General features: G+C 42.4%; 1 protein-coding gene across 4 annotated transcripts in view; it reads left to right on the plus strand.

Annotated features, from left to right (window-relative positions):
* Positions 1–21,518, plus strand: part of PLCB1 (phospholipase C beta 1) — a 740,315-nt gene extending 718,797 nt beyond the window's left edge. For 2 of the 4 annotated variants that reach the window (XM_019549091.1, XM_019549092.1), the window contains one exon: positions 19,889–19,971. Coding sequence is in view for 2 of the 4 variants with exons in the window: in XM_019549090.1 (XP_019404635.1) it covers positions 19,889–20,119 (231 nt within the window). In the remaining 2 variants the exon portion in view is untranslated. Of the gene's footprint in view, positions 1–19,888 lie in introns of all 4 variants that reach the window. The other 2 variants (XM_019549090.1, XM_019549093.1) reach the window with 1 other exon arrangement.
* The last annotated feature ends 836 nt before the right edge of the window (positions 21,519–22,354 follow it).

Raw genomic sequence — 22,354 nt, forward strand, 5'->3', positions numbered from 1 at the left:
GTCATCTGACCCCAGTGCTCTTTCCTGCCCAGCGCAGGGGGTCAGACTTGATCTATTGAGGTCCCTTCCAACCTTAACAACTATGAAACACGTGCATCTACAAATGCTTTATTGTGGAGCTGACTAATTAACTCCACTGTAAAGCATCACAGTCTACACTTGCACCCATATTAGGGCACAGTAAACTAATTAACTCTGCTGTAGCATAGTACTGCCCGACACAAGTACTATCCTATAGCTGCAAACTTACATGCGCTCAAACTTTCCTGCTGGCTAGCCCCACACCGTAACACCCATGTGCCCCAGCCAGCACCTCCACCATCCGACGCCACCACACAAAGCCCAGGGCTAACCCTCCAGGCTCCCTGCTTTGGGTTACGTGCTCCCAGGTGCACCATTTTCTTGTGCATCTAAGACCACTCTGGCTCAAACTGCTGCAGTCTTGGGTGCATGTGAAGACACTGGCCTGGGAGCAGCTGAGTCAGGTGTGAACTATGCCAAAGTTTATTCAGGTACATTAATATCACGTGTAGATGCGTGCCGTGAGTATCTGCTTGTAGCTCTACCCAGTGTAATTATTCTATGCACCTCTGCTTCGTTAATATCTACGTCTTGGAGACCACAGTTATCAATGCAATGAATAGAATTTCTCAGTAGGCTACTGAGTGAGGAAACTGTGCATTGCTCCACTGCCACATACCAAGAGCTCCCTCCGGTAAAATGCAGTGTAGAAACTCTGCTTAGACCTAAGGGAAAGCTAGGCTTATGTTGTTAGTAAGAGAGTTGGGAAACATTTCAGAACAAAGGGTTACAGAACTGTAGCTGTTTGGAAAGCTTTTTCAAAGAAACTTTCATGGCTTTGATCTTTATTCAGTGAGCGGTTGCTTTCTAGTCTGAAAACATTCATATTTTAACGATATTAACAGAAGGTCGCCTCAGTAATTTGTAGAGCAGACTTTTCAAAGAAATTCAGTGCTGCAGAGTTGTCTTTATGATGTGGACAGGTAGAGTTGTGAAGAAGGGCTCAAGTTGCTACTAAGTAGGGTAAACTTCAGAGCTGGATAGGGTTTTTCAGCAGAGTTATCAGTAATATCAACACTAAGCTAGCACCCCCATGCAATTTGCTAACAGTAATAGGTATATAAAAGTTATACCAAACAGACGCTGTGGCTGGTGTTCCCCCTCCTCCCCCCATCCCATACACCCCTAAAAGGATGAACTTGAAGACACAAATAGGACTAGATCTACCTAATGGATAGATTCCACTTATTGGGCATCTAAGTAGATTTACATGCCTAAGTGTGATTCTATGCCACTGTGTTCAAGTCTCAAATATCCATTAATGTGTCTGCTTTTGTAATACACCATTATCTTAGGCTTAAAGCTAAGTGTCAGAAAAAACAGTGAGGAAAAAGAGGACTCATACACTTTATGCATACATTTTTTCAGGGATTTGAGTAGGGTGTAATAGAACCACACTTCAGTGTGTAAGTCAACTTATGTGCCTAATAAGTGGAATAGAATCTGCTCTAAGAGCTCTTATATCCAGTGCCCCTGAGAAATTTGGCTGAATGAGATGTATGATGATTACATCCTGATGACACTATGGAATGATGTGGTCAGACCCTATCAAACATCAAGCATTTCCTGCTCTTTGGCAAAGCTCAGTGATGTTAAGGGAGCTTGTGGAGCTGTCATATTCCTGAATCGAAAGTGGATCAAGAGTGAATATCTGTTCATTTGCTTATTGGTTCAATCTTTGTAGGTTAAGCTAACCTGTAAAGACTGAATCAATTCAACCTCAGTCTTTTTGACTGTCTGTACTTAGCCATAAACTATGAGTATGTAAAATAGTCATCAGAAAAAAGAGTGGTTCCAGATATACAGCTTATGAGATGCACAGGAGGACTGTGCATAAAAATAAACTGTGGCACTTTTAGAGAAATAAAAACATTAATTGATTATACAGAAAGTCCCCATAGAGTTCAGTTTAATCCATCCATTTAAGGAAAATACAAATTATTGTCAAATATAAATAGTGAATGATGTTTACACACTGCCTGGCTGCTGAAAGACAACTGATTTCATCCAGGAAATCATAAAGGAGATATATATACATAAACTTGGGTCTAGGTACCCATCAATGGGCATGTGCATTTCATCAATCTCATTATTTATTTCTTATTACTTGAAATAAGTAGCATTTTTCTAACAGAAAGAAGGGGCAGTTCCTTCTCTAAAGGAAATGGAAAGTTTCTTCTCTAAATTTAAAAGCCTAAGGATCTAGTTCTCTGCAAATGCATTAATTTAACTGGGGTTACCCCAGCTTTGGACTAGTGTAGCACAGAGGATGAAGGCCTTGCACTTAGAATATAAAGCCTTGGTCCTATAATCATCAATGTACATGTTTTACCTTATTCACATGTACCATTCAGATCAGGAATGTTTGTGCATAAAGTTAAGCATGCGTCTAAGTATTTGCAGCATTGAGGCTTAAGGATATAATCCTGTGCCCTTTTAAGTCAATGGTAAAAATATTCACTGCACAAGGAAGCAAAGAAAGTGAGATGTCATGAATGAGAGAAGACAAAAGAAAAGGATTTGGAAGCTTAAGAGAAAGTAAGAATGGGGTATCATAAGATTTTGGGGTTTCCTGGCCTTGTGAAACTTGGTGGCATTTGTTATGGGTTTTTAAAAGTATGATTTTATGTAGTTTATAAAGCAAAGTCTAAATGACAAATGAAATGGGTGTTTTGCGTTTTGGGGGGTTTTTTTCCTACCCTTTATCTCATTTGACTAGGAACCAATTTGAGGAGATTCGTGAGGTGGTAGAGTCCACGGGAAGTAAGGTAGTAGTGGTGAATAGGCTGAAATGGATCAGAGGAAGAGGGAGTACTGAAGACAATTGCAGCTGTTAGGGTAGAACGTGAAATCCAGCAGGACTGGCATCAGAGTGCTGTGGATGGATCAACTAATGGCAGTGAGAACTCTGCTGGACTCCAAGAGAACATGTTGCTCTCTTGTTGCAGCCATGCTTCTTGCTCCTGCTTTTGTAGTGGGGTGCCTTTGGCCTGCTTGCTTCCCATGACAATAAATGTTACTCTTAAGGGAATCTGCTGGGATGGGGTGACCTTATCAGATAACAGGCATAATCTGAGAGAGATTCTTTTCTGTTTAGTTTAAGGAACTGCAGCCAATTTAAGCTCTTGCTATGTGGGTGGGAATTGCTGATAAAATGGCTCTGAGAATGTTACCAGGGTGCAGCTTGCAGTGAAAGTGGACTCTGGTGCTGCTGAATGAAACTTTACTAGGAGCAGTGGAAACTTTAAAGGCTGGAGCTGGAAAGGACTTGGAGCTTCTGTCACTCTCATCTCATCCTATATATATAGAATATATATATATGGAATAGAAGAATAGGTTTTGGTATCTGAAGTTGCAGACATTGACCTAGTGGGACTACAAGGTGGAGTCTGGTCTAGCAGGTCTTTCTCTCTTCCCTAGGGCAGTTGAGCAAAAATGTTCCAAGAGAGTTGGACCTTTTCATGGTACCCCTCAAAGAGCCCTGCAGCTGATGATGGGAGGATTGTGATACCAGGAGCCAGGTCTCCAGGTAGCTGGAGACTGACCCATGGGGACAACTGGAACATATAAGTCCCTCTCTCTGCCACCCTTGTTGCTGCTTCCATAGTAGAGTGCCCTTGGCTCACTTATTTCCCATGACAATAAGTGTTATTTTTTAAGCGCATCTGCTGAGATGGGGTGTCCTTGTCAGACAATAGCCATCTTCTGAGGGAGAATCTTTTCTGTTTAATTAAACAGACTAGTTAGTTAAACTAAACAGAAAAGATTTTCCCTCAGAAGATGGCTGTTGTCTAACCATCTAGTTTAGTGCACTGGTTTAACTGGTCAAGACCAAACCTTCTCCTGTGGGCCACATTCCCACCTGCTCTTGTTTCCATTCACTTAAATAAATAAAACTCTTATTTTAACTGGTGTGCTCTTCCACTCTTGTCTAATTATGGCTATCAGTACAGAAAGGAAGTTAACCAAGTCAGTCTCAAGTCAGGCAAAAAGTAGGGTAGAGATGCACCTCATGATCAGGCATGCTGGTTTTTTCTGATAAAAAAATTGCAAATTCTCTGATAAAAATCCCCAAATCTGTTATTAAAATTAAAATCCCCCTGCAGCTCCCCCTAGCCCTGCTGGTGCCCCTCACTCACCCCCAAAACCATCCCAACCCTGCTGGTACCCCTCATTGCCCCCACAACAGCCCCCCACCCTACTCGTGCCTCTTGCTCTCGCCCACAGTACCTTCCTCCAGCCCTGCTGGAGGGGTGCCCAGCTGCTAGAGCTATGGGGCCAGGGCCCCAAGCCTGTAGCTCCCTGCCCCCAGCAGTAGGCAGCTGCAGCAGAAGCAGCATGGAGCTGGCTCCCCCACTGCTGTGCCTGCTCAGGTGGGGGCAGGGCTGGCTTCTGGCCCCGCCAGCCCTGCTGGTGCTCCCCAGTCATGACCCGCAACCCCCCAGCCCTGCCAGAGAGGCCCCTACCCCCCTGCAATCCCCAATTACCTCAGGCTTCAGGAGTGAAGAGTGAAGCTGAGCTGAGCTGAGCAGAGCCCTGGCTGACTGAGAGTCTGAGGCCTCACCCTTCCCACTCCCCCTTCCCCTCCAGGCAGGGCTGGGGGTTTCCCGCCCTGTTTGCAAACAGCTCTTGCAGGCTGGAGCTCAACCAGCCTGCAGAGCTGTTTGCAAAAGCAGGGAATCTATGGGTTTCTCTGCTAAAAGAAGAAATCCACATTTTCTCTGATAAAAAGAGGAAATCTGTGGTTTTCTCTGTTTTTCTGTGGGAAATGGAAAACCAGAATCCCTGCTCATGACTAATTATATCAGAGATGTATATGCTTTTGTGATCCCAAACTCAGTTCATCAGATGCTGTGGAAAGACAGCATCAGTGTTCCTTCACAGCATCTGAAGAAGTAACTTCAGGTTCACAAAAGCTTATGTTTCTCTGATATCACTAGTCTATAATGTCCACCTCTGTCTTGCCTTCTGCCTACTTATGTCTACACATACTTCTTTTGAAAAAGGGAGAAACATGTACCCAAAATACAAAATAAGAAGAAAGTAATTCCTTCTTTAAGGTCATAAGCCAAGGTGGAAAGTTTTACAACCTCAAATTTTGCTTTGCCACCTTACCTTGTGGGCAAGAGATTTAACTCCCTCACCCCCATTGATTCTCTTGAGATCCTCAGAGGTTGTCAGTGCAGAGGTCTAGGACTCCACACTACCTCCAATCTCATTTTTCCCCTTTCCAGCCTCGTTGATCTCATGACTCCTGGTGGATCTGTATTGCCCAACTACTACCTCTGGCACCCCTCCTTAACTTTGTAAATTGAGTGGCACCCAGTTTGAAAAACTAATGTATATATTATAGTGCTTACCTTTTTTCGGAGCGTCTGGGCATTGGGGGTGGGGAATCGTCCAGGCAGAGGCAAACCTGAGCCTGTCCTAATCTGCTTATCTCCTCACGCTTCAAAGGATTTGGCAGTATCCCAGTGCACACGGCCCCAGCACCAGCACTGTACTTGAGAATCTCTGGGATAAGGTAATGCAGATAGAAGTGTCCTTGATGAAGTGCTAAAGTTCAACAGGGTTGTTGGGTAAGATTCTTCAGTGCACACTCAAGCCTCACTCCTTCTAACTCTCACTCTAGGGTAGGGGTTGTCAGCTGGGGGTACACGTACCCCCGGGGATACTTGGGAAGGCTCTAAGGAGTACGCGTAGGAAGGGATGGAGTGCTGCCACCCAGCACCCCACGCTGCCGCCTCCCAGGAGCAGGGCCTGGGCGGGGCAAGGGCAGCGGTGCACCGCCGTTGCCACCTACCACCCTGTGCTGTCGCTGCTCCATGTGTGGCCACGCTCTACCTGCCTCCCCCAGCTCGGCGTCCCACTGCGCACCACCCCCCCATCCCCTTCCCAGTCTGGGTCCAGCCCCCAGGGGTACACTTACTAAAAAAGGTGGAAAATCCCTGCTCTAGGGCAGTGATTCTCAACAAAGGTGGCACAGGTTGAGTGGGGTGCCTTGAGAGCCTTTCAAGAATGCCACACAATGTTAGCAATGTTAGTTTTACATATGTGATTCACAAGATAAACCCAGACATTTCAAATAGAGAACCATAGTTGTGGTCTTTCAGAGCTCTTTGCAATGGAAAAAACTGCTCTATTATTATACTTTTTAGACTCACAGCACCCATTGGAAAATGCCAGCTCTTAGTTTTCACCCGTGCTTTCATTACTGATAAGGTAATGAAAAAAGAGTGAAAACTAACAGCTGGCATTTTCAAATGAGTGCTGTTTGTCTACAAAGGTTTGAGAACCACTGCTCTAGGGTGTATTATGATGCCCCATATCCTGCAGATGGTTCGCAGATGTATCAAGTAGGGGGAGCAAGGAAAATAATGCTGCTGTGATGATATGCCCCATCAGAAATCTATCTGCTTGGTGGAAGGAACAATGTGGTCCTTAGTAAGAAACTCTTGTTTCAAATTAAAGACAAAAAAAATTTGCTGCTCCTAAATCACTTGATCCCTCAGCTGTGTTCCTCAATTTCACTCTCACTGCTATTGAGCCTCCATCAGCTTGTAACAATTTTTGCTGCTTACATATTCTTTAATTCCTCATCCCTCCAGAACAGCTATCTAATGAAGTAAGCTCTGAAAATGAAAAGCAGCAGAACAGCCGCTTGCTTGCTCTCTGTACACTTAATCTGAGAGACCTGCATGCACTAATTTGGAAGCTAAATTGGGGTTACTGACATAGTGCATATTTGTTGTTTGATGCAGTCATAAAAGCCCCAAATCCTCTATTCAAAAACTATCTTGGGGCACGTAGGTCAACCATTTGCAGGCATAAAAATAAGTATGTAGAGCTTTAGCAGGCTCAGAGGAGGGTGTGGGGAGAGAAATAAAACTCAGTTTCAGACACAGTATTTCTATTACAGCCATATGCTTTCCTGATCTGCAGCTTTCCCTTATTAGCACTGAGGAAAAAAACGGTTGTTTCCACTGGCATGTGAAAATTAAAAATATGAACTTAAAATGCTCAGCGGCCACCACTGAATTCTTATACCCACCTCACATGGTAATTCAGCTTTTATTAATAAATGGTATAATCACTGCTATAAAGAGGAAATGTACCATCTGCATTCAAAACAGGTTTGCTATATTCCCACAAAAGAATAGAAGAGATGGGCTTAATTGTTTCTTTCATCAGTAAAACAAGAGGAAGACAGCAATATTCATATATAATTAAGTACTGTGCTGAGTAGTTAGTGTCACACTATTTATTGATTTAAGAAGAGGTTCAAACAAGAGCTGGCTGAAAAGCGGAATTTCCCTTGAGGAAAAAAAGATCATGAATTTTTTTAATATTGTTTTGTCCCAAATTGGCAGCAAAGAGTATTGAAATTTGAATTTTTTCACAGAAGGAAAATGCTGGAAAAGTATCCTTTGGCAGACCTCTCAATGAAGTGTTTGCCATATGGAAAATGGCAAAATGAAACATATCCTAAGATAGGAAATGTCCACTCTAAATGCTTTGCTTTACTGTTTATCCTGTATCAGCATTGTTGAAACACGACATTTCCTCCACTTTTGCCACTGTTTTCACAGCATCATTCTGGGCAAGGAAGGACGTGGAGAGGGAGGCTAGATGTCTGCAGATAGAACAGCATGTGGCAGACTGAAAGGAACATCAAAAAGAAATGGAAATCTCAAGATAAGATACCTAACCTCAGCACAAACCAGAAAACTCTAAATGAAATACAGGAAATTCAACATGAAATACAAATATATTTTTATTTCAGATTACTCCAAAAAGTCCTCAAAAAGTTTGAGGAAAATTTACTGGACTGAATTTCTTCATCCAACTGCATTTTTTTGCCCAAAAATCTTTGACCAGCTCTAGAGGCAGCTTTTCAAAATGCTTGACTTCAGAGCTTAGATTTTCCATGCTGGGCTTCTGCCTTGAGGTGAATTCTTTGGATTCTTTTTAAAGAAGTATTCATCGTTTATTTTGAGTTCACTGGAGCTACGGTTTTTTTTTTCTTTTTCCTATTTAAAACGGGAAGGTCCCAGTCCCTGTGCAAAGACAAAGAGGCACCGTGTAGTATAATAGCTACCTTCCTATATTATTCCCCAGCGCCTGGGCCAGGTGATGTTAGCAGGTCAGATTACCAAGACTAAGGACTTCATACAACTCGGAAAGGGGGACAGAAGAAAAGTATATAGCCACCTCTCCCTGGCTGGCAGGTCTAAGGTCATACAGTATCTTCATAACTCATGGTAAGAGATCTGAAGATACTGTTATGGCAGTGTGTAGAAGGATCAGCCAGACATAATGTCTTCAAGCCCTCTGTCTTGGCCAAATGACCATACCACGAGCTGAGATGGGATTCATCACACATGACTGTCACCCTGGGGTTTCCCTATGGTCTTCAGGTAACCATTTAAGTTGACTTTGTGATAGCTTTGCAAATGGTCAGCCAGCAAAACACAGCCCCAGCTATACCTGCTAAAGATGTCTTCTTCAGTTCTGAATAGTTAACTGCATGTAGTATTCCTTCAGGATCAGGAGCTCAGGGTTCATTTAGGGTGTTTCTGACCACAGTTGTACCTATAGCTGGTTCAGAGAGGCATGGGCTTTCATAGGCAACAGCTTATTTCATCAGAAGCTGTCATAACGATCATAAATCCACCCCAATAATTGTATACCACATGCTAAAACCATTGTCTAACAGTGTCTTACAGCTCTGTACCAATGACAGTACTATGCAAGTGGTCTTGTTTCTCCTTTTCCCATAGCATTGCATTGGAACATGTTAAGCCTTTAACCGTGGCTAATGTAGGCTTCATAACTTAACTGCAGATCTTACCTTGTTTTAATATAGACCAACTACATATCCGTATATCTACCATGCACAGGGTTCTTTATTGTCTCCCAACTCTACAAAGCTACACAAATAACCATGTTTTTAATATTTTCCAATAACATCTTATATCTGGTGTTCATATATGCAACTATAGATCTGCTGCCATGTTTCTAAGCTGCTGTGGCTGAGCTTTTCTTAATTCTGTTAGTACTTCACAGAACTACAGAAGTTTATTATTTGATGATCTGATTCCAGTAACTAGAAAAGGTCAATCTTTTTTACGCTTATCTTTAAAGAGACCCTAAAGTGGGGAAAAAAAAGTTTTAGCAAGAGGATTCAGTGGATGTGGTGAGATAAAGGTGCTAAGGAAAGGAATCCACTATTCTTATCTTAAACTCAGTAAGAAAACCACACACATAATATTAAGCACCACAGATTGATCTTATTCAACATTAAGGAGATTCAGCTTTTTTTCTAATCCCAATAATACTCTGTGTGAACTGCAGGCCTTCGGGTAATTTGTTTTGGCAGCACACTGGAGTTTTCATGTGATCATATTATTTTTGTTATTGATGGAAGCAGAAGTTTGTTAGATCATACTGAAAGTATGTAGAGGTCTAAAGAGCTTGGTCAGAATCTGTTTGAAACCACACTTTCTGCTGCCTTGCTTTGTATTTTTTATGGAGCATGGTGGGCTAAATTTAAGATTCTGGTTGCTGTTTTAACATACATTCTTTTTTAGTAGGTTTAATAATAGCTTTTAGGTATTAGTGATGTAAATGTTATAAGTACTATAAATCATTGCATTTGTCTTCTTCACTTAATGCTTTTTCCTTATTTTGAATGAATGACCATGTTAATGGTACTCCCTACCATGTTCCCAGGAAGTGCCAGTCAGAAGTGTCTCTTCCTAAGGAAACTCTACAAAAAGTTATTTGAAACAAGGACCTCCGTAGGCCTCTACTTTGGACTGAGAAAGAGTTTGGGCCAAGAGATTAAGGATGCTGACATATGTGCAGCTTCCAGTTTTAACTCATGGTGTTTCTCAGGAAGCACCATGAGCTGCAGCATTCCCCTGACACAACAGATGTTCACTGTTGGATCTGGGGGTTTGGGGGCTTGAGTTCCAGTCTGGAGCAGTTGTATATCTGCAGCCCCTGGAGGCTGAGGCATATCTGCTGCATATCTATTCCTAGGGAGGAAAAATGTCCAGCACACCTACTGCCTAGGAAATTGCCTGCTCGGCAGCACAGAAGCAGAAAGGGATCTTGGAGTCCTAGTAGACTCCAAGATGAACATGAGTCGTCAGTGTGATGAATTCATCAGCAAAGCTAACTGCACTTTATCATGCATCAGCAGATGCATGATAAACAGCACCAAGGAGGTGATACTTCCCCTATATCGGGCACTGGTCAGACCCCAGTTGGAGTATTGCATGCAGTTTTGGGCACCACACTTCAAGAGAGATGTGGATAACCTGGAGAGGGTCCAGAGAAGGGCCACTAAATGGTTAAGGGCTTGCAGGCCAAGCCCTACGAGGAGAGACTAGGGCACCTGGACCTCTTCAGCCTCCGCAAGAGAAGGTTGAGAGGCGACCTTATGGCTGCCTATAAATTCATCATGGGGGTGCAGAAGGGAATTGGTGAGGCTCTACTCACCAAGGTGCCTCTGGGGGTCAGAAGAAATAATGGCCATAAGCTAGCAGAGAGCAGATTTAGACTGGATATTAGGAGGAACTTCTTCACAGTTAGAGTGGCCGAGGTCTGGAATGGGCTCCCAAGGGAAGTGGTGCTCTCCCCTATCCTGGGGGTCTTCAAGAGGAGGTTAGATGGGTATCTGGCTGGGGTCATCTGAACCCAGCACTCTTTCCTGTCTGTGCAGGAGGTCAGACTTGATGATCTATTGAGTCCTTTCTGACCCTAACATCTATGAATCTATGACTCTGCTGCATATCTGCTGCGCTGCAGGCTGGGGCAGGTGGATTGGAGCCCCCACCCAAGGCATGGGGGGGCTCCAATCCACCTGCCCCACCATCCAGTGCAGGTTGGGCAAACCCCAGATGAAACTCCCTCCCCTTCCTTCTTCCCTCTCCCATTCTGAAGACAGCACAGGGGTGGGGCTGGGCTTCATCAACCCAGCCTTGCTCCCAATGCGTACTGACAGAAGTTAATGAAGGTGCTCTGCTTTGGAGCACCTGCATCTGGACCCTCATGTAATAAGGGTTGAAACTGTCATGTAATCAGGCACTTTTAAAGTGCTCTGGAGCTTTGTACTTCTGTATGGGGCACAGCTGTAGAGTGCTTTCAAGGGTCTGATAACACGACAAATGGAACTTTTTTCTGCGACCTAAGTCCATCTGCCACAATTTCCATTTTTGTTGACTGGTGTTCTTGCATACTGGTCTCTGGCTTCTATTCTACGCCACCCAGGAAGAGCACATAACAACTGCAGACTCTTGCTGTACCTGAAGAAGGGTGTTTGTACCTGAAAGTTTGCAAAGAAAAATTTTTCTAATTTTCTAATAAAAGATATCAGATTTACCCAAAGAACCTTGTCTCCTAAAAGCCAGGACATCCTGATTTTGGTGCCTATTTTGATGTAGACTTGATGTGTCATTTGGAGCAAGTCACCTAACCTCCCAAGGCAACAGCAGAAGTGCTCATGGCATGGCCCTGTCATATTCCAGTGAATCTGAAAATTGTGCTAAATACTTTGCCACAAGGACATGAAAAAGGAAAGAAAAGGACCTAATCTCTCTGCCTCCATCTGTAAAGTGGGGCTAATAATACTTACAGTTTCCTGTCTCACAAGGCTCTTGTGAGGATTATTAATATTTTCCAAATGTATAACACTGGTAGGAAAATCTTTACAAGATGATAAAATATCTCGGAAGATAAAAATATATGGTCACAATAACTAGTGATTAATGTCCCCTCCCTAAGCACCCTCCTGTGGGCACACAATGATGACCATGAATTTTAAAACATGGATTCTTTGCCTTTAGCTAAAAGAAAACATGAAGCCACAAATTTCAAGTACAGCTCCAACACTGGGATGTTCAATCTGAGACACTTTAAAGAGGCATGACTTTGGGATGCTTAGAAAGGTGATGTTAATCAATAGGTTTGAGGAGAGGGGGGGTAAGAGGGTGAAGAGAAAGAGAGAACACATGGAGGATGGAAAAGAAGGTAGCAAGAGATAAGAGAGGGGACAGGGTCACTGTGTGTTAATGGTGCAGATAAGAATCTTTCCTTCCCTGTTCTTCCTAGTCTTGTCTCTTTCTCCAAACCCAAAAGCAACTGCAGGTCACTTTGTATAGCAGTTACAGAGAACATCTCAGCCATAACCTGGATTGCTGGATTCCTGATAATGTAGTAAAGGGAAGTAACCCAAACACAGAACAGTTTTAACTGAGAGCAAACTAAACTTCAAGAACCAAGTCATACCTTCTTTCAGGCCATGTATATGGGAGAGATGGCAGAGAGCCATATATACATCACTTCCTTAGGGGCCAGGGACTTCTCCAACTGCTCATGGGTGATACATGTGTCCTCATGAGGAGAGCTGAAAGGTAGCAGCACCCTGCAGAGGCAGTGCACTGTGTGCATTGCAACACTGATAGTGATCAACCATGGGCTCAGTCCATCCTTAGAAAGTGGCAGCAGCTCTGGACTGACATTTGATCTTAGTCAGTTATAAGTGGGAAGGAGAGAGGAATGTTTTGGTGATGCTCCCCTACTGATGCATTATGTTAACTACACTGTAGGCTGAACCTGCAATGCAACTGGACCCCTCGGGTACCAGCTTGCAGCCTTGGTAAGACCTGCCTTTATCTCTGCAGATGACAGTTTATGGAGGGTTGATTCAAAGCAATCATTTACTGCTGGCCTGGCCTCTACTCTTTGAAACTGGTGGTGGGGCAGTCCTTCCTGAAATAACTGGAAAAATCTAATAAGTCTTTAAGGGCATTTTTAGCACATGCTCAGGGTGGGGCAGGCTTCAAGCGCTGCTCTAATTAAAGCACCCACTGCATCTCCTGTATCAACATCCTTGCACTTCAAAATGGTGGGAGGGGCATTTTAACTAAAGCTCATTTGATGAGCTTTATTTAAAGTGCCCTCACCACCATTTTGAAGCCTGGAGATGTTGATACAGGAGGTGTGGAGGCTGGTTGGAGCCTGCTAGTTACCATGCTCCAGCAGACTTGATTAAGTGAGTCTGCTCTGATGCCCTGTAATTACAAAGAATTGGAGCAGCCTCCCATCACGTCTGCCCTAAGGTACCACTCTGCCTTGCCTTCTTTCTGAAACAAGAGTATGATTTGCTTTTCCAAATTTCGAGCTGGCCAAGAAGGAGACAGCATGACTTAGTTTCCCCTCATATTTCCTGGTGTGTGTTAGACCTTATTAATGGTCTCTTTGTTCACCCCACATTGAGCTGCGACTGCAAGATTTGTTCCATTAAGGACTAAGGTTGCCATTAGCCTGCAACCTAAGGATCTTACTTAGGAGATCATAAAGATTAAAAAGGGATGACTTATCTCCAGCATGAAATCGAGGGCATGATTCATTTGCCAAGGGGTTGAGCTCAAAGGAGCAGGTTTATTTCAGTTCTTGAATCATAATAAAATAAATAAATAGAGTGGATATTAATTTTAAAATGCAAGAGGGAATAAACCAGTCACTCCAGCGACAATTCCTGATGTGTTTCTCTCTGTGGAAAAGTGCTATTTTCTATTCGGACTTTTATCTGCAATGCTGCCTCTTGCCAGTTTCCTAGCAATAGAGTTAAGAAACTGGAATGATTCTGCTTCGGTTGAGGAGACAGGCTCCCTGCCTTTCCCTTACCCCTCACTGTCCCCAGCCTTTACTGCAGAGTAACTGGAATGATTGCAAGCAGTGTGACTTTTCACAGCCAGGCAAATGTAATGGTAAAAACAAACAGCAAAAAAAGAACACTTGTCTCCATTACAGTGCAAGGTGAACTGTTTAGGGCTTTCTCACCCAGTGATGATCCCAGAGTCAATGCCTTGCTGGGTAATCAGTGAGTGATAAAACAGCCATACATGACAGCCTACCTAGTAGAGGAAGTATCATTGAGCTTCAGTAAATTAAACAATGTAGGCTATGGCTATACAGTAAGCTTATGGTATTCAGGCAATTTCAAGGCACTAATTAGCACTGCGGAGTGACATGGCTGATTAGCATACACCCAAGCTGAGTAGTTTACCCCTGTGAACACTGGAATATTGCTTCCCATTTAGGAAACAGCCTTCTTGAAGCAGCCTAATGTGCTTGAGGAAGCTGCTGTTGACAATAGTATGTGTGCCATATGGACACAACCATGCCTTTGTGAGGACAGGAAGCACAGTCATCTCCATTTTACAGATGGGAAAACTGAGGCATGGAGAGATCATGGAATCACAAAATTAGGGTTGGAAGGACCTCAGGAAACCATCTAGTACAACCCCCTACTCAAAGCAGGACCATTCCCAGCTAGATCATCCCAGCCAAAGCTTTATCTAGCTGGGTCTTAAAAACCTCTAAGGATGGAAATTCCACAACCTCTCCATGTAACCTCTTTCAGTGCTTTATTACCCTCCTTGTGAGAGAGTTTTTCCTGATAACTAACCTAAACTTCCCTTGTTGCAACTTGAGACCATTGCTCCTTGTTCTGTCATCTGCCACCATTGGGTGCATCTGCGTGTGTGCCCAACTGTGCAGTCGTTAGCAAGTATTAAATGACTGTGCAGTAACCACTGGCACTGCACAGTCCATTGCCACATGGGTCGTTTCCGACCCTTCTGCGCAGCTGCAGTGAGCTACTACGCAGTAGCAGCAGTGTCACGATTTGCATCTGCCAACACTGTCACTGTAGCGACAAGCTACTTCACGTTGCCATAGCTCATCACTATGGCAACATAGCAGCTCGTGTAGATGCACCCACTGAGAACAGTCTAGCTCCATCCTCTTTCGAACCCCCCTTCAGGTAGTTGAAGGCTGCTATTAAATCTCCCCTCAATCTCCTCTTCTCCAGACTAAGTAAGCCCAGTTCCCTCAGTGTCTCCTCATACATCATATGCCTCAGCCCCCTAACTATTTTTGTTGCCTTCTGCTGTAGTCTCTCCAATTTGTCCATATCCTTTCTGTACTGGGGGGCCCAAAACTGGACACAGTACTGAGGATCTGGCCTCACCAGTGCTGAATAGAGAGGAATAATCACTTCCCTTGATCTTTTGGCTCATGGTCTAAGTCAGTTCCCCCAAAGTGTGGGGTTTGGGATTTTCCAGAATAATCAATACTTACCTTTAACAACTTCAGCTTAAGAGACTTGGCCAGCATCGTGCAGGGAGTCTATTAATGACTGTGAAGTATACTATCATGGGTATTGGTGTTATCCTGCATCATGCAATAGAAGGGAGCAAATTGCAATCAGACTAGGTAAAAAACGGCATTCTCCACATCTTGTTGTTTAGAAAAACACAGTGATTATTAACAGGATGGATTCCAGTGCACTGAGCTTACAATAAAATAATGTATTAATGCCTGCTATTTATTTCCATGCCTGGGAACTACCACCTAGAGCTGAGAGTAACTGCAAGAAAAATTGTCTTCTAAACATCTTTGAACATTTATATAAAACCAGAATGGTGGGCTGATTGTTTGATTTTTCAGTCTTGCAAAGTATTCACTTAGCTTTGGGGACTGTCAGCTTATTATAGGAGTAACGTTTCTGACAGAAACTCCAGTGGTTCCGGAGTCCTCCAATCACTTTGTGTCCAGTCTGCTGCATTGTTGACCTAGATAAGGAATGGCTTTCACTGGTTGAATTAGTAAATGATCACCTCATGCTGGATAGATGTGAAGCATCTGTACTGATTGTTTTAGGTACCAGCTGTCATTTATAGTTCAAATCATAGGGCTTAGTTGTCACAGCTGGAACTCCTAGAGGGCCTGGATGAAGTTGGTTAAAGCAAGTCCACTTTGATTGGAGTACTAGTGTTAGCCAGTCATTTTTCTGCAAGATGGTTCCCTCCTGCAGGTTTCTGCTTGGGTTTATTTCACTATCTTCAGGGTACAGAGAAAGGTATTATTATGAGGTTTAATGAAGAGGCATATGCTGTGATACTGTACCTAGCTCTACAGCTCTGTCGCATTGATCTGGGTTGGTAGAGATGAAGAAATGATCCAGAGGATGTTTGAAACTGTAGGAGGAATGAAGGGTTAGTTGTCATGAAGACTAAGAGGATGTTGGTAGGCTAGAGGAAGCAAATAAAAAAATTGGCACCCCTGATTGCGTGAGAGCATCTGCCACTTGCAACACAAGTTGTTAATTTCGCAGTTTTATTAAATTTTGGTCTATTTTAAGTACTGGGTAGCCACCTCTTTCAGTGGCTTTCTTTGCCCTTTCTCTCAGACATGGACCTTGCTGTAAGTCTTTTACCCCTTGGTCACCTCCAGAGCAGAATGCAGCAATACAGCCTACCTAGCACTGTATCTTATGATCATTCTGAGATGGAGAATCCATCCTCCCAGGTGCCGAGTCATACATGAGACAGAGAACATACCCCACTAGGGCTCAGTAATCTGCACTGGTTTTCATTAAGTTTCCAGGTGGGATTTCAATGCATTGGTGTGTACTCCATTGCTGCTGTTTGTGTTTACTTATACTTGTAGTATCCACACATCTCTCAAAACACAACAGAAAGGAGTGTGCCTTGAATACTTTCCATCTAGAGAGAAAGAGGATGGGGGAAGGGATGAGAGAAGAAGGGGAAGACAGGCATAGAAGAGCAGATAAAGTGGCAATTGGCTGTGTCATGGCAAAGTAAGGGCGTCTTAAATATGTATTTTAAAACTGTGGTATATAAACTGTTGCCATTTTGTGCCACAACTTATCAGTACCAGTTAGGTGGGCAACATAGTGATTGGGGAGGCCACAGTAGAAGAGATTACTATTGTTAAGATGGGTTATGAGAGTCCAACAATGATTTTAGTAACAGCGATAGAGACCAAAGGACACTTGTATACTGAGGAGGAAGAAGCTGCAGGATTTTGATACAGTTTTTGTGGGGTGGGCATCACAGTGAATTTGAGCCTCATTCCCAATTTTGTCCCTGGTCAACCCAGATGTAAATGTGTAGCTGGTCACTAGGACAGGGGAGCAGGAGGCAGACAGTTGTAGTGATAGTACACAAGGGACCTGTGTGGTTGTAGAAACTGGTGTGTCTTAGCCATGTTAGCCTGATGGGCCACCTGGCTCAAGTGAATCTTTTGTTGAGCTTCTGTTGGGAATGATGGGAATGGAAGTGTTTAAGATGGATACCTGCAGTAGTGAGCAGTGACGAATGGGGGAGGGCAACAGAACAGCAACAGAAAATGGAGAGGAGTGAATGAAGATTTGGAAGGAAAAAGCCCAGTGTGGGTCTTGGTGACTAGTGGTGAGGCAGTGCAAAACAGAGACCCACAAGATAGGCTAAGAGGTGGGACAGGAGGGAGCAAGTCAAGAAAAATGGAATAGATTTCTGATCTCTTCATTCATAATTGGGAGCTGAAGCCAGGTAAGGAATGGAGATTTGAAGAACTAGAAGAAGAGTAGACTTAAGTTCTTCCATGCAAGTAGCAGGAAAAGTACTCAGCAAAAATATGCTGAAGGGATGGCCAACACAACAGGGAAGAAACAGGCATGGAAAAAATGGGTGTGATGTTGAGAAAGCTTGTGATGACAATATCAAAAACTGTAGAGCAGTCAAGAAGATGAGGATATCTGGATCTGGGTAGAAAGAATTTGTTGAACTTTGAGAGGTCTTTCAAAGCAGGGAATGGGACCTGAAGCCAAATTGGATGGGTTCAAAGACAGAGATGGAAGAGGAAAACTGGCAACATCTTTTATAAGAACCCTGAAAAAAGAAAAACAAACGGATTGTGACTACTTAAGACTAATTGTAGATTACCTCAAAATCTTAATGTATGATTACTTAAAAGCTGCTGCAGCTACAGTTAGCAGAGTGCTCATGACAGAATCCCTTATTTCAAAAAGAGACAGGTAAGTTCAGTGCTAACTTAAGGCCTTGTTACATGTTACGCTATGAGCCGCACATGTGTTGGTAGGTATTAGCACTAGCTCAAGTTTGGAGCAGTCATACTTCAGACCAGCGGGGGTCTGGAGAACTGAAAGGTAAGAATCCTCCTCCCTCCCACTCTGGGCCTCCCTCCTGCCCTTAGGAGCTCCCCTGGTTTCCTCCACTTGCAGGGCTCCCTCCTGCCCCTAGGAGTTCCCCTCTTCCTTCCCCGCCTCCACTTATTTGTGACTGTCCATACTATCTGTCCCAGGGGAGCAGGCAGAGAAGGGTTAACCTGCTTGCCCAGGCCCCACCAACATTGTTGGGCTGCTGCTCTTCTCTGGGCTAGTGAACAGGGCAGGATGGAGCTGGTGAGCAGGGATCTGGGCTGCTGGTAGGCAGGGGAGGCAGTGGGCCCAATCCCAGCCAGCAGGGGAGGAGATGTGGGTGGGTCGCTTACACAAAGGCATAGCCTAGATTGGCTACAGCTTAATGTGTCATGAGCTGGTAATATGGATAATAGAGAATCCTGCCCTGGATTCAACTATAAGCTGCCTAAGGGGTGCTTAAAACTAGTTTCAGGTGTTAACATGCAGACAATCCAGGGGTTAATAGTTCCAGGAGCCACTCAAAATAACCATATACTAAGGCCCTTGGTTGTCCCTGAGATGTTCTTGGTTTTACGACCTGCTTTTAACCCTTTCTGCCCATCAGATTTGGAGCTTGTTTATATTACAGGGCTGCTACTGCCACCAGAGCCAGCAGAAATATGGCAGCAGAACCCATTATCTTCCAATCTTTTGATTAATGCGTTCAGTGCCATGGAAAACATTTGGAGTATTACAAGAGACCTGAGTTTTTTATGTTGACTTTGCTATACCATTTCCTGGAATAGCAGTAGATATGCCAATAGGTGTCCTCATAGCCTCCAGCGTAGCCTCGTCCATATTGTCATGGAGTGAGGCTTTCCAGGCGAGCTGTGTCACCCGGAAGGAAGAGAGGGTGATCTTTTCATATCCTTAACATAACATTGTAGACCAAGTCTTGGCCATGCTGAAAAGCCTGGCTTTTCTCTCCAGCTTCAGTCTTAGTGTATATTGCTGTTTATAATGGTATGGAGCATACAGATCCTAGAAAGGCACTAAAAGAGATCATCCACCTAAATACTGCAAGAGATTGCAGAACATTGTGCAGTTGGAGAGCCATATTTCCATCAATCTCCTTGCTTTATGGCTTATATCCCATAATAAAATGATACTTTTCCCCCCAGTTTTTGTCCAAAGCACATACTGCAGTACTCTGATTATACAAAATTTTATATCACTAGAATATAAATTATTGCCATAAAATATTGAATAACTTATTTTTCTTTTAATCCAGGTGGCAAGCTTATTGAGGTTTTCCTTACATTTCTCCAACCATAATTAGCTGGCAAAAGTCTTTCTATTATTCCCAGGACAATATGTTTGTCATTTTGAAGCTAAAAAGCATTCACAGAATTTGATTTTCTAGCTAAGAGCTAATTAAGGCCTTGCTTCACTAAGGACCTATCCATGTGCTTAACTACCCTCAAATAAATAGTCTTCTTGGAACTGGCGGGACTGTTCAAACAAGTATAGTTAAGCGCATGCGTGTTTTCAGGATTTTTATGTGCCTAAAAGTAGGTTAGCAGGACAAAAGCCTTAAGCAAAAAGGGTTACATTTATCTTCAACTTGGCAATGGATGTATGATAATTAATAGGTGCATGATAATTAATTATGTGTACAGTACTCATACTAAAAATTCAAAATAATTCCCCCCACCCCCAACCCCCCTTTCTGCTTCTGGTATGTCCATGCTCTACACATGGATTGTATTAGAAACAAGTTAAGATAACTTTTTGCATGTTTTGTTTCAGTTGCAGGTTGAACTCGATCAGGAATACCAAGACAAATTCAAGAGACTCCCTCTGGAGATTCTGGAGTTTGTACAGGAAGCAATGAAAGGGAAAATCAGTGAAGATGGAGACCACAGTTCTGCCCCTTCCTCTCTGGCATCTGACAGTGGAAAATTGAACCATAAACCTCTGCAAAATGAAGAGGAATTGGAAGATGATCATCCAGAAAAAGTATTTGATACTCCTTTTTAGCTCCCCAAGTCAGGCTACAGGCAGCGATTACTGTGCCAGGGCACGCCACGCTTGTGCTGCCCACTCTCTATTTTCCTGTTGTAAGCTGCCATAGAACAGCTCCTAAAGACAGGAGGAATCTGTATTCAAATGCACGTTCCCAAAGGAACGTTTTATAACAGTATTGTGCAAAGGTCTTCATTCTCATTCTTCGTTTTTATTATTATGCTAAAGCTTAGTGCAGTTATAATGGGGAAATTAATGTGTTAACCATCTTATTTTTTTCTGGCCAACTTACAATGGGTAATTTTCAGGCCATGTGTACTGTTAAGAATGTTTAATGAAGACCAGTGCATTGTACAAAGACTAATGTGCACAGATTTCCTTTTGAAGTGCCAGTGCAAAGTGTTCCAAACTAATACAGATCCTACCGAATTATATAACAATACGTCATCATTTTGTGTCCTATTTTCTAACTGCACCTTGACAGCTGTACCATCATTTTACATTTGCACTGAAACATTTAACCCTTTTTAGCTTTGCAGGCACTGGTGGCTTGCTCTCTCGATATTAGGTTTATCATATGAAAAGAAATATATTTGCTGCTCAAAATTCCTTTGTTGGAACTGTGGTTATTAGAGCAAGTTTAAAACAGAGATGAACTTTGTTTGTCTAAAGTATGTCGGTCTGTGCGTGTGTATGTGTATGTTATATACTTGTGTGAGTACATATATGTTTGTGCACATATATACATGTGCGCATACATAAATTTATATACACACACAGCATGTATGCGTTTTGGAGGTGGTCTGATCTCACGGCAAAATGAAACGTTTCAGGGATATATGAATAGAGAACTTTTATGGATTATATCTGAGTTATATTGATATTAAATAATCATTAAATCAGAAGATTCTTTTTGTGGTGTTGGTGTTGTAAATTGAAGTAGTTTTAGAATATAAATTTGATATATATTTTGCAGACTCAAAAGTATTGATTTTACGTATCATATTTTAAGCTTACTGAATTTGATAGGACTATTAAAATGTTTAGGACTACAGTATTTGACATTTAGCAGTATCTTCCATAATTTTTAAGACTGAGGTTCAAATTTTACTAAGGTCTGAAATTGAAAAGCAGATTTAAAAACCTTATCATTGTTACTTAAAATATGTGTTAATTGGTTTAACCACACCTTAAAATCCGAACAGAGTTTATGTACTGCATCACATGCACGAGGGGGGAGAACCTGCATTTTATCAGAAATGTATATGAAATAATAGTGAGTCTATAAAAGCCAGGATATTGGAAAAGGGAAAATACATTCTCTAGCGTCCCGTCTTCAAGAAAATATGAATTATGAAAACCTACACATGGCCAAATTATACTACTAAGACTACTTTGCACTGCCAGAACAGTGTAAAAAAACAACTGGCTCAAAATGTAGATTTTTCATGCTTATGTCTGATCCTGCAAACACGTGAGTGCCTTTAGACATGTAAAGAGGGCTGCTAAACTCCCTGGAACCACTTTGGATAACCGTGCTTATATCATGTGTTTGCAAGATCTGAGCCTTAATTTGTATTTTAAAAAAGTAAACCTGAAATTGTCTACTAGAAATATAGCAAGGCATTTTAATACATGATAGCATTAAAGTTACTTTATTTCCTTTCCCTCAGGATGTAGTATTTGTAGTAACTTATTTTATTTAAATTTAAGCAATAAATATAGATCAAGCTTAAATTTTGATTTAAACAACACATGTGGGGGGGGGTGTGTATATATATATATATATATATATATATATATATATATATATATACAAGTTCAAACCATAGAAAACAAGCAGTATTTTGATGTTCCTTTTTTAAATGTAGAGCAGGTGGAAAGAAAAATTGCACATTGTTTGGATAGCATATTTTGGATTAAACTACTCTAATTGATAATGAACCTCATGTAGTGAACAGAAGACTCAAATGTCTGACCTTCCTCTTGATTTTAGAACAAGTGAATCCTCAGTAATCATTGTTTTGCACTTTTGGGATCCACATTAATCAGTTGGTAAAAACCTAAAATGGTCAAAATGTAATGCTGCATTTTATAGAGCAAAAATTAACCAGGCTATTTAAATTAGAGAGAATGTACTAATAGCAGTGTTCACAACAAAACTGAAGACTATTGCATTACAAACATGGTAGTATACTGCAGAGCTTTATGGTAAAATCCTGGCTTCAGTGAAGCTCAGTGTGTCAAAAT

The sequence above is a fragment of the Crocodylus porosus genome, unplaced genomic scaffold (assembly GCF_001723895.1).
Source record: "Crocodylus porosus isolate Cpor-Errol unplaced genomic scaffold, CroPor_comp1, whole genome shotgun sequence".
In the NCBI taxonomy this organism is placed as follows: Eukaryota; Metazoa; Chordata; order Crocodylia; family Crocodylidae; genus Crocodylus; species Crocodylus porosus.